Source organism: Cherax quadricarinatus, chromosome 57 (assembly GCF_038502225.1).
Source record: "Cherax quadricarinatus isolate ZL_2023a chromosome 57, ASM3850222v1, whole genome shotgun sequence".
Taxonomy (NCBI): Eukaryota; Metazoa; Arthropoda; class Malacostraca; order Decapoda; family Parastacidae; genus Cherax; species Cherax quadricarinatus.
The window spans coordinates 5,527,251-5,541,080 of record NC_091348.1 but is presented as its reverse complement, the minus strand read 5'-3'; the positions used below and the strand labels follow the sequence as shown (position 1 = coordinate 5,541,080).

Genomic DNA, 13,830 nt, shown 5'->3' with positions numbered 1-13,830 from the left:
CTGGGGATGTCTCCTTGATTCTTTCATGCCACTCCTCACACTTATTTGTTATTCCATCTGCATTTGTATACCACACCTTCAACTTCTTTTCTAAGACTGTGGTCTGGGAGGTATATTGGGGTTGGGGAAGTGGGAGACCTGATAAGGAACTATGGGTGGTTGCTGTGGGGGTGGAGTTTGTAATGCAGTGGGTGGGGGCATTGGATATGGCATGGGTGTTTTGGTTTAGAATGTTTGGTTGCACTGGGGTTGACCTGGTTGGGGGGCTTCTATAGGAAGTTGTGAGGGAGGCTGTATTTGATCTTCTTCCTGGGTCTGGGATCTCCTGTCTGTCTCCTCCATCCCCTCTCTTTCCTCCTTTCGCCTTTGTACCATCTCTCTCAGTTTCTGCCTTTCTTCTTGTGTTCTGTCGCGGTCGAGATACACCTTCCTGTATGCCGGCATGTCCCTTAATCTTGCTTTCTCCTGCAGGATCCTGTTCCGAGTCGATTCTGCCTTGAAAGTCACTTTCACTGGCCGGGTTCTTCTTCTTGCAAACCCCCCTATTCTCCGAAAATTTTCCAGCTGGGTCATGTCATCTTCTCCTATTGCTTTTATGATGCTTTCAATTGCTTTTTTTCCCCTTGTTTTCTTGTTTCATATGTTTCCCCTTCAACTTCCTGGAACCCATACACAAAGACTGACCTCTCCCTTTCATTCTCCCACTGCATATCCTTGTGTATCCACTCATTCAATTTAATTTCCTCCATTGCAGCTTTCCTTTGTTCAGTTTCACTATTGTACTTGGGCTCTGTGGCCTGTCATTTTCCCTTCTCGGCTTTCCCTGGGCTCTGCTGTGGTCTGTTAAGGCTTCCACATATAGCTTAGCTCTTTCATTTACTACAGTCCCCTCTGATAGAGCTTCTACATGCAGTTTTGCTCCTTCTTTCCCTACAGTCCCCTTATTTGTGACTGAGGTAGCAGTCTCTGATGTCATTCCCAAAATGTTCTTTAGTTCTTTAGGCTGTTTCAGATTTTTCAGTTCCTCTTCTAATCTCTGTATCCTAGCCTCTGCTGCTATGACTTGCATCTCCCACTTCCTGCTTTCCATATCTATCCTCTCTTCCATTCTCATGCTAAGTTCTTCTAGTTTCTTTTCCCATTCATGTTCCCTTTTTGTGAGCTCTGCTGCCCAATCTTCCTTTGCAGATTCATCCTCCTGTCCCTTGGTTTTCCTTCCTGCTCTCTGGCAACCCATTTTTTTTTATTTTATTGCCTCAGAATGGAAAACTTATGTAATTCTATGTGTTAGGTTAGTAGTGTGTTTGTCCGATTGTGGGGGGGAAGGTAGAGGAGGAACTCTCGACAGTGGCTTTATGGGAGAGGGGTAGGGAGGGGGATTTAGGGGGGAATATGGGGAGTGAGAAGGAGGGAGAAGCAAGGGGGTGAATGGGAGAGGGAGAGGGGGGAAGGAGGGAGAGGTGGGGAGAAGGAGGGTGAATGAGAGAGGGGGATGATCAGGGGAAGGAGTGAGAGGTTGGTGGGGAGGGGGGGAGTGTATGTGTGAGTCTGTATATGTGGGTGGGTGTGTGGGTGTGGGAGTGTGTGGGTGTGTGTGTGTGTGTGTGTGTGTGTGTGTGTGTGTGTGTGTGTGTGTGTGTGTGTGTGTGTGTGTGTGTGTGTGTGTACTCACCTAATTGTACTCACCTAATTGTGGTTGCAGGGGTCGAGACTCAGCTCCTGGCCCCGCCTCTTCACTGATCGCTACTAGGTCCTCTCTCTCTCTGCTTCCTGAGCTTTGTCATACCTCTTCTTAAAACTATGTATGGTTCCTGCCTCCACTACTTCACTTGCTAGGCTATTCCACTTCCTGACAACTCTATGACTGAAGAAATACTTCCTAACGTCCCTGTGACTCGTCTGAGTCTTCAGCTTCCAGTTGTGACCCCTTGTTTCTGTGTCCCCTCTCTGGAACATCCTATCTCTGTCCACCTTGTCTATTCCCCGCAGTATCTTGTATGTCGTTATCATGTCTCCCCTGACCCTTCTGTCCTCCAGTGTCGTCAGTCCGATTTCCCTTAACCTTTCCTCGTACGACATTCCCCTGAGCTCTGGGACTAGCCTTGTTGCAAACCTTTGTACTTTCTCTAACTTCTTGACGTGCTTGACCAGGTGTGGGTTCCAGACTGGTGCTGCATACTCCAGTATGGGCCTAACATACACAGTGTACAGTGTCTTGAACGATTCCTTATTAAGGTATCGGAACGCTATTCTCAGGTTTGCCAGGCGCCCATATGCTGCAGCAGTTATTTGGTTGATGTGTGCCTCCGGTGATGTGCTCGGTGTTATGGTCACCCCAAGGTCTTTCTCCCTGAGTGAGGTCTGTAGTCTTTGTCCACCTAGCCTATACTCTGTCTGCGGTCTTCTTTGCCCCTCCCCAATCTTCATGACTTTGCATTTGGCTGGATTGAATTCGAGAAGCCAGTTGCTGGACCACATGTCCAGCCTGTCCAGGTCTCTTTGCAGTCCTGCCTCATCCTCGTCCGATTTAATTCTTCTCATCAACTTCACGTCATCTGCGAACAGGGACACTTCAGAGTCTATTCCTTCCATCATGTCGTTCACATATATCAAAAATAGCACTGGTCCTAGAACTGACCCCTGTGGGACCCCGCTCGTCACAGGCGCCCACTGTGATACCTCTTCACGTACCATGACTCGTTGCTGCCTCCCTGTCAGGTATTCCCTTATCCATTGCAGTGCCCTCCCTTTTACGTGCGCCTGATCCTCCAGCTTCTGCACTAATCTCTTGTGGGGAACTGTGTCAAAGGCCTTCCTGCAGTCTAGGAAAACGCAATCTACCCACCCCTCTCTCTCGTGTCTTACTTCTGTTACCTTGTCATAAAACTCCAGGAGGTTTGTGATACAAGATTTGCCTTCCATGAACCCATGCTGGTTTTCATTTATAATCTTGTTCCTTTCCAGGTGTTCGACCACTCTCCTCCTGATAATCTTCTCCATGATGGGGAGATGTTGTCCGGTCCCATCGCCTTTGAGGTGTCAAGGTCACTTAAGAGCTTCTTCACCTCCTCCTCAGTTGTTCGTGTGTCATCCAACACTTGTTGGTATATTCCCTCTTGATGTTCCCTTCTGTGCTGTCTTCCCACTGCCCTTCCTGTCTCTACTGTAAAAACTTCCTTAAATCTCCTGTTCAGCTCCTCACATACCTCCTGATCATTTCTTGTGAGTTCTCCACCTTCTGTCCTTAATCTGATCACCTGGTCTTTGACTGTTGTCTTCCTCCTGATGTGGCTATACAACAGTTTCGGGTCAGTCTTGATTCTCGATGCTATGTCATTTTCATACTGTCGCTGGGCCTCTCTCCTTACATGTGCGTACTCATTCCTGGCTCTGCGACTGATCTCCCTATTTTCGTGTGTTCTCTGCCTTCTGTATATGAATTATTCCCTTTATAAATTTACATAGTTGTCTTTCCACTTCTTTCCTGTGCGGTGGTTGGCGGTGTGTGGCTGGTCCAGCAGCAGTGGGAGTAGCAGTGCTAGTGTCAGTGATGGCACCCAGACCCACGCCCACACCAGGCGCGCCCACACTCATCCGCGCCCCAACACCAGGTGAGTCTGAGAAGGCAGTGTGGCGGGGCAAATCTCGCTTCCCCTAGGCATGTGCCCCTAGACACAGAAAGAGAGGAAGAAACGGAGAGGGAAGTTGTCAAAATAGGATGGATGCACACATAGGGACACACACATGTATACAAGAGGACAATAGATAAAAACAGAAAAATAATACAAGAGGCAGGCTGGTGTATTGGTGCATCACTCGCTCTTGTCGCTCGATCACTAGCACACTCAACGGGGGTCGATCGCCGGTACGGGTGGACACGTGTTTCCTTAGGAAACCTGTTGTCTATGTTCATCTATCAGTAAAATAGGTATGTGTTAGTCGACCGGTGTGGGTCGCATCCTGAAACAAAACTGACCTAATTTGCCCGAAATGCTCATCATAACAAGCGACTTTCTATATAGTAGCATGTCACTGATGTCAGCTAGGACTGTATACCTTGTACATATATTGTAGAAATAAAGATTTATTATTGTTACTATTATATTTTGGTTACCGTGTGATTCGAGAAAGGTATCCCCCCGTATTCTATAAGATCAGCCTCCTCTACCTCAGTGACCCCTCAAGGGATTTTCCTTGACGCTGGTGAAGGGCTCGTGATCTAGGAAACTGAATTTGTGCTCCAGTTCCCCGAATTAAACCTAAATGTCTTCCATTCCCCCTACCTGGAGTTTACCTGGAGAGAGTTCCGGGGGTCAACGCCCCCGCGGCCCGGTCTGTGACCAGGCCTGTATAGGCACTGTATAACCTCTAATAATGTACCTCAATACATGCACAAAGAATAGTATAGAGTGGTTATACTCCAGTGCAGCAAAATATGCGTATAAACTTGTATATGCATATTTACGTATGTGTTGTGTATGTGTTTGTATGAATGTATGCATGTGTATGTGTAGGCATGGATATGTATATTTACATGAACACCCTTTACATAAGTATGTGTACGTACAGTAGACGTATGTGTGTGTATATGTATTGTCTGTACGTATAAATGTATCTGTGCATGTATGTATTAGCGTATGCAACATTTATTTGTGTATTCGTGTATGTATTGTTTATAAGTATGAATGCATATATTTATGTATACATGCATTCTTGGGCAAGTGAATTCACATGTATGCATGTGTATAACGTGTCCATCACAGCTACTAATACTACCATCCTCACCACTACCACCAGCACCACTACCACCAGCACCACTACCAACATTACCACCACTACCAACATTACCACCACTACTACCATTACCACCACCACTACCATTACCACCACCACTACTACCATTACCAGAACTGCAACCATTACCCCCAGCGCCACTACCACCCCCAGCACCACTACCAGCAGCACCACTACGACCGTCAACACAACTACCCCCATCACCACCACTACCACCATCATCACTACCACCTTCACCACTACCCCTAATCACCACCCCCTAATCACCACCACTTCACCATCATTGTTACTATCACCACTGCCACCATCACCACCACCACTACCACCATTGCCATCACCACCACTGCCACCATCACCATCACTACTGCTGCCACCATCACCACCACTACCACCATCACCACAACCACCATCACCACAACCACCATCACCACAACCACCATCATCACAACCACCATCACCAACCCTACAACCAACATGCGCCTGTACATATATGTGAATCTATAATAATGCAAGGTTAAACACTCGCTGACACCCGAAACTCTCATACCAGACAAAAGATGATTTTGAAAAAATAAATCCGTGAAAAATGGAGCAGAGAACACTTGCACATGTCAACTGCTGTACGAACCTTCATCCAGTTATCCAGGGTTTGAAATGGGAAGCTGGGTAAGTAAAGTGTTCAGAATTTGAGTGGGATCGAGTGAGATTTTCTCGAGTTATGACTGAGAGAAAATCGGTAAATTGGAGGAAGAGAACAAAATCAGCCTTCCTCTTATGTCCTTGAGTTTGTATAGCGTAACGTCTACAAATAAAGATACCCAGATGTTGCACATGTCTAATTATCTTGTAGGTATTGTGGAAACATTTGGGATGTTTTCTTACACCTGCTGTCCGTGTTCACCTAGCAGTTAGTAGGTACCTGGGTGTTACCCGACTGATGTGAATCACATCCTGAGGACAAAATTAACTTAAGTTTTCCGAAATGCTCTGCATAACACGTTCACCGCCATTCATTGTCACTGTCTTGCCAGAAGAATGTTGAAATAGCAGTTCAGATGGTCCTCCGAATTACATCATTCTCACCCTTCCTTTACAAGGCAGACATTGTACTTCCCACCACCATAACTAAAGTCCGGCTAACCAGTTTCTCAGAATCTCTTCAGTAAGTGTTACCTTGCTCACACTCCAACAGCCTGTCACGTCACAAAAAATCACTTACCTCCACTCACTCAAAGCTAACTCGCTCACACAAGTCTGATGTTCAAGCACCTAGCATTCAAAACTTGCTGGACAGCCTCAAAAATAAACTGAACACAGTCGAACCTTCTATACAGTTCACTCTTGAAGAATTAACGGCAAATAGCCTCTTTGACGTCCTGCTCATTAATAAGAGAGTCGTCTCTGGTTTAAGATATAAAACCCTGGAAACAAAAGTGACCTTATTCTATACTGTTAAGACCACCACCTGAGAAAATAAAGCACAATCATTTTGTCCCTCGGAGCCTACAAGAGCTCCAGTCAGGTAAATCTTGACAGAATGTGACATCTTTAAATAATCTGTATGATACTCGCAGCTTCTCGTACACATTATCCGAGACCTCAGAAACCGAGCACAATAAATTCTTGCTATATATAACAAAGACAGCACTAATAGATTTATCTCCCCTTCAAGCCACACCACGGAATACATCACACCAACACTCTCCTGCAGTAATAGGAGTTGCAGCCACACCATAAAGCACACTTACAGACCTTGGCAGTCACAAATCCAACCACTCGAACCTGCAACAGGAATACAGGAACACCAGACTGCGTCTAGAACCCAGCACGGAAGAAGCTGCATTAATACCGAGACAAAACACGATCAAAATACCAGTAAGCTACAACTAAAGTAAATACATAAACAATCTACATTAGGTTTCCTGCACACAAAAGATGTAGTATCTAGCAGGCATCCCTCAGTGCTTCAGTAGGCCACCTGCTGCCCACTACTCGCCTGCTTATATCTAGCAGAACTATGACTATTGTGAATCATTTTGCATTGAACGTGAAACGTTCAATACAAAATGTGTCTTCAGCTTAGAAAATCCTAAGGAATGTTTTTAACATTGATTCTTCCATTATCCTTATATTTATCTAAGCACATAACTCAAATTTAACCTGAAGATCTCGTATAACCCGCCAACTGTACTCCCTCTATCATGGCAAACTAAGAGTATTGTTGGAGTTACGTATTTTATTGATAATTACGCGCTTAGTTATGATTATAATAGTATTGATAATTACTGTTAACTCAGGGTTCAAACTTTTAACATACTGACATATCATTGTAATGCATTCTTTTTCAGACAACTCATTCACTCCTGGCTTTGTCTCCCATCATAACTGAACTCATTTTAAACATGTTCTCACGCCACACCTGGCCTTTCACCACACCTGGCCTTTCACCACACCTGGCCTTTCACCACACCTGGTCTCTCACCACACCTGGTCTCTCACCACATTCGGCATCTCGTCATACTTGGCTCCGCTACCCTAGAAGTTCAACTAGATTAACATACAAAATAGTTGACAATTAGAACATACATACGAGTCTTAGAAAACAAGATAATAGACAAGGGCGTAACACATTACTTAGAAGTTCGCGTTCTGAAGGGGTAGCATTATCTTACACAAGGTGTCATCTTGCCAGAAGGTGATGACCAATAACAGTAGATACACAGCTGGAGCGAGGGCAGGTGGTGGTGAGAGTCGGGGCAGATGAACCATGAGAGCGCCGCTACGGGAATGGGGAATAATATTAAAGGAGTATAATAAGAAACCCTTATCATAACCCAGGTCGCGGGGGTCGTTGACCTCCAGAACACCTCCAGGCAGTCAGGTAACTCTGTTCAGGATGGATAGAGATCTGTACTTATCGCAAACGTTGCATGACGTTTGATCTGATCACTCACGCAAGTGAGTGATCAGATGCTGGAATCCAGTTTCCTTCCAGAGTACATTGACCTGGTGCCATAGTGTTTACTTCCTCCAGAGTGCATTCACGATGGCGGAGAGTGAAAATGAAATGTTGGTATACCTCTGACACTTGTATATGGGAAATAGCAAGAAATTTGTATTCCCCTTAAATCACGTTAAATAATTCAGCATTTAATATCTGATGCAACTTAGAGCTAGGATAATAGTACCCATTAAGTCTGGTCTACGTGCAGCTGGCTTTCATGGTGTAGCAAAAGAGTAAAGAAAAATCTTGGAATTGTTGAAACCCGTGACATAACTGGAGAATGACTCATCTGATCGGTTTCAAAATTTTCAACACTGGTGTGGTTCACTTAGCACGAGACTCACCACTGGTGTGGTTCACGTAGCACAAGACTCACCACTGGTGTGGTTCACTTACTACGAGACTCACCACCGGTGTGGTTCACTTAGCACAAGACTCACCACTGGTGTGGTTCACTTAGCACGAGACTCGCCACTGGTGTGGTTCACTTAGCACAAGACTCACCACTGGTGTGGTTCACTTAGCACAAGACTCACCACTGGTGTGGTTCACTTAGCACAAGACTCACCACTGGTGTGGTTCACTTAGCACAAGACTCACCACTGGTGTGGTTCACTTAGCACAAGACTCACCACTGGTGTGGTTCACTTAGCACAAGACTCACCACTGGTGTGGTTCACTTAGCACGACTCACCACTGGTGTGGTTCACTTAGCACGAGACTCACCACTGGTGTGGTTCACTTAGCACGAGACTCACCACTGGTGTGGTTCACTTAGCACAAGACTCACCACTGGTGTGATTCACTTAGCACAAGACTCACCACTGGTGTGGTTCACTTAGCACAAGACTCACCACTGGTGTGGTTCACTTAGCACAAGACTCACCACTGGTGTGGTTCACTTAGCACAAGACTCACCACTCGTGTAGTTCACTTAGCACAAGACTCACCACTGGTGTGGTTCACTTAGCACGAGACTCACCACTGGTGTGGTTCACTTAGCACAAGACTCACCACTGATGTGGTTCACTTAGCACAAGACTCACCACTGATGTGGTTCACTTAGCACAAGACTCACCACTGATGTGGTTCACTTAGCACAAGACTCACCACTGATGTGGTTCACTTAGCACAAGACTCACCACTGATGTGGTTCACTTAGCACAAGACTCACCACTGATGTGGTTCACTTAGCACAAGACTCACCACTGATGTGGTTCACTTAGCACAAGACTCACCACTGATGTGGTTCACTTAGCACAAGACTCACCACTGATGTGGTTCACTTAGCACAAGACTCACCACTGATGTGGTTCACTTAGCACAAGACTCACCACTGGTGTGGTTCACTTAGCACGAGACTCACCACTGGTGTGGTTCACTTAGCACGAGACTCACCACTGGTGTGGTTCACTTAGCACAAGACTCACCACTGATGTGGTTCACTTAGCACAAGACTCACCACTGATGTGGTTCACTTAGCACAAGACTCACCACTGATGTGGTTCACTTAGCACAAGACTCACCACTGATGTGGTTCACTTAGCACAAGACTCACCACTGATGTGGTTCACTTAGCACGAGACTCACCACTGGTGTGGTTCACTTAGCACAAGACTAACCACTGGTGTGGTTCACTTAGCACAAGACTCACCACTGGTGTGGTTCACTTAGCACAAGACTCACCACTGGTGTGGTTCACTTAGCACAAGACTCACCACTGGTGTGGTTCACTTAGCACGAGACTCACCACTGATGTGGTTCACTTAGCACGAGACTCACCACTGGTGTGGTTCACTTAGCACAAGACTCACCACTGGTGTGGTTCACTTAGCACAAGACTCACCACTGGTGTGGTTCACTTAGCACAAGACTCACCACTGGTGTGGTTCACTTAGCACAAGACTCACCACTGGTGTGGTTCACTTAGCACAAGACTCACCACTGGTGTGGTTCACTTAGCACAAGACTCACCACTGGTGTGGTTCACTTAGCACAAGACTCACCACTGGTGTGGTTCACTTAGCACAAGACTCACCACTGGTGTGGTTCACTTAGCACAAGACTCACGCTACACTTGGTTACTATAAGTACCAATTTACCAATTTTATTACATGATCATGTATGACCAGTTATGACCATGTATGACCAGTTATGACCCTGTATGACCAGTTATGACCCTGTATGACCAATTATGACCCTGTATGACCAATTATGACCCTGTATGACCAGTTATGACCCTGTATGACCAATTATGACCCTGTATGACCAATTATGACCCTGTATGACCAGTTATGACCCTGTATGACCAATTATGACCCTGTATGACCAATTATGACCCTGTATGACCAGTTATGACCCTGTATGACCAGTTATGACCCTGTATGACCAGTTATGACCCTGACCAATTATGACCCTGTATGACCAGTTATGACCCTGTATGACCAATTATGACCCTGTATGACCAGTTATGACCCTGTATGACCAATTATGACCCTGTATGACCAGTTATGACCCTGTATGACCAGTTATGACCATGTATGACCAGTTATGACCATGTATGACCAGTTATGACCCTGTATGACCAATTTTATTGCATAACAATGTATAACTCTGGTGGGTTTAGTGCTTAGTTTTGATTATAGTTCAGAATTTTTTTTATTCAGTAACTAAAGAATGCTTCTTCTGACTGGCTTCAAACTATTATTGATGATGTATTCTATAAGACGGACGAAAACCCGTAAGTTTAGTGCGAGGAGAAGGAAAAGATTTAAAATTTTCCTGAAATAGTTAAAAGCCTGAACTCGAATTGTGACACTTATGTAACATATGGGAATCATTATCGAAGAAACGTTTCGCCACACAGTGGTTTCATCAGTCCAATACAAAGCAGGAAGATGTAAGAAGACGAGAAGTTTAAGGTAATCAGTCCCTCAGCCTGGAATCGGTGTGTTCAGTCCATTACTCTTGTAGGAAGTACAGCATAAGACCAGAGATGTCGCTTATATACTGTAGTCAGACTAGTGGAAGCAGGAGGCGGCGGGATCACAGTGGGACCTGCCACTAGTGTCAGTAGGTCTTCGTCCAAAGGTCGGGCCTATGCTGTTCTTCCTACAAGATTGATGGACTGAACACATCGATTCCAGGCTGAGGGACTGATTACCTCAAACTACTCCTCTCTTTACACCTTTCTGCTTTGTATTGGACTGATGAAGCCACTGTGTGGGGAGACGTTTCTTCATTAAAAATTCCTGTATGTTGCAAAAGTGTCTCAATTCTTCAACTTGTCGGTTTTCAAAACCATTTATCACAGGCTTGAGCTCGTTGGAATGAGCTCAGTTACCTTGTATTGATCTTTCTGATCAGCTTCAAGCTTTAATTATTGATGAGCTTTAATGAGATACAGCTTTATCTGTAAATTTCAAATTGCCAGTTTTATAATGTAAATTGTTACCCATGGAATAATTTAGAAAATGCCTCTTCTTATCGGCTTCAAACTCTAAGCGCTAGAGCATCTTCATTGGAAATGGTTTAAAATTGATTTTGAGTTGCCTGGGTGCCATGTGCCATGTGCCATTTTTTGCCAATTTTATGAAATTGGATTAAAAAAAAAAATTTCTTATAGAATTGCTGAGAATTTTAAGTAAAATGTAAACGGGATAACACCCGGTGTTTATACACTGTGTCATCCACCCGGTGTTTATACACTGTGTCATCCACCCGGTGTTTATACACTGTGTCATCCACCCGGTGTTTATACACTGTGTCATCCACCCGGTGTTTATACACTGTCATCCACCCGGTGTTTATGCACTGTCATCTATCCGGTGTTTATACACTGTGTCATCCACCCGGTGTTTATACACTGTGTCATCCACCCGGTGTTTATACACTGTGTCATCCACCCGGTGTTTATACACTGTGTCATCCACCCGGTGTTTATACACTGTGTCATCCACCCGGTGTTTATACACTGTCATCCACCCGGTGTTTATACACTGTGTCATCCACCCGGTGTTTATACACTGTCATCCACCCTGTGTTTATACACTTTCATCCACCCGGTGTTTATACACTGTCATCCACCCTGTGTTTATACACTGTCATCCACCCAGTGTTTATATACTGTGTCATCCACCCGGTGTTTATGCACTGTCAACCTTCCACCCGGTGTTTATACACTGTGTCAACCACCCGGTCTTTATGCACTGTCAACCTTCCACCCGGTGTTTATACACTGTCATCCTTCCACTCGGTGTTTATACACTGTCATCCTTCCACCCGGTGTTTATACACTGTGCCATCCTTCACTCAGTGTTTGTACACTGTACCATCCTTCAGTGTTTGTGCACTGTACCATCCTTCACTCAGTTTTTGTACACTGTGCCATCCTTCACTCAGTGCTTGTACACTGTGCCATCCTTCACTCAGTATTTGTACACTGTACCATCCTTCACTCAGTGTTTGTACACTGTACCATCCTTCACTCAGTGTTTGTACACTGTACCATCCTTCACTCAGTGTTTATACACTGTACCATCCTTCACTCAGTGTTTGTACACTGTACCATCCTTCACTCAGTGTTTGTACACTGTACCATCCTTCACTCAGTGTTTATACACTGTACCATCCTTCACTCAGTGTTTGTACACTGTACCATCCTTCACTCAGTGTTTATACACTGTACCATCCTTCACTCAGTGTTTATACACTGTACCATCCTTCACTCAGTTTATACACTGTACCATCCTTCACTCAGTGCTTGTACACTGTACCATCCTTCACTCAGTGTTTATACACTGTACCATCCTTCACTCAGTGCTTGTACACTGTACCATCCTGTTCTACTTCAATTTTTTTCCAATTACTAAACCACCTCAAAAACTCCTCGTGCTTTTAAATTTTTTCTTTCGTTACCCTCAACACCTGTTTTCTTACATCTCAGCATTATATTCGCACCAAACATTATTCTCAAGCATGACGTGTCCACTGCCTCCAGCCTCCTCCTCATTGCAACATTAAAGACTATGTTTTGCACCCATAAAAGTTTTTTTTTTATATATATTTTATTTAAAAGCACAGGATACAGTAACATGTATATCACCCAATTAACGTGTTCCCAAAACATGGAACATTCCCCCATAGACGTGCCTATTCCTACACATAGTTCTATAAAATCTCGCTGCTAACGCTTTTATCCTCAACTCTCCCCTAACCTCCCTCATCCCCCAAGATACATGCAAATAATCCGTCATAACATACATTAAGGCTCTACCCACATCACCCGGCACCCCAGTTACATCCAACATTAAGGCCCTTAGGAATGGCCATTGCCCCCCCCCCCAAAAGTCTGATAACTCTCACCATCCATAACCTCACCCCCTCCAAAGAGGGGCAAAAATATACCGCATGAAAAGCCGTTTCGATGTCCCCACAATGCAAGCATGAGTCCTCTCTCACAAGACCCATTTTATACAACACATCCCTAGAGGCCAATATTCCCATCAGAAAACGATACGTTGTTTTGCGTGCAGCCAGCAGCAACAGCCTGGTTGATCAGGCGCTGATCCACCAGGAGGCCTGGTCACAGACCGGGCCGCGGGGGCGTTGACCCCCGAAACTCTCTCCAGGTAAACTCCAGGTAAACTAACTCTCGTACCCTCGCTGGTATTCTAAGGAAGCCAAACTTCCTCCATATGCTTATCCAGTCATATGTTGGATATACAGCAAGCCCCTGTAAGACACCCTTGCCCACCACAGCACCCACCATTCGTTTGACCTTTAACGTGGACACCTGTTTAACATGTAATAAAACCCTCAACATGTCCTCACAATTCCTCAAATCCCTTCCACACCACCATCTTCGTGCATCCTCCATTACCCTACCTACCCTAACTCCTCTGTTCCCCCCAGTCCGGATATATCTTTGTTTAATATATAAAGCCATTACTCTATGACCCAATGACATCAGGCCAAGACCCCCACGTCTCCCCTCCGTCATCACCACGTCCTTGCTCAACCATGCCCTCCCA

At 45.1% G+C, this 13,830-nt stretch overlaps 1 protein-coding gene across 1 annotated transcript in view; it reads left to right on the top strand.

The window, feature by feature from the left end:
- LOC128693517 (uncharacterized) overlaps nucleotides 1-7,373 on the top strand; it is a 31,296-nt gene extending 23,923 nt beyond the window's left edge. Inside the window, exons 5-7 of the mRNA XM_070097278.1 lie at nucleotides 3,522-3,611; nucleotides 6,545-6,669; nucleotides 7,143-7,373. Coding sequence (XP_069953379.1) covers nucleotides 3,522-3,611; nucleotides 6,545-6,669; nucleotides 7,143-7,373 — 446 coding nt within the window. The remainder of the gene's footprint in view (nucleotides 1-3,521; nucleotides 3,612-6,544; nucleotides 6,670-7,142) is intronic.
- Nucleotides 7,374-13,830: the final 6,457 nt, after the last annotated feature.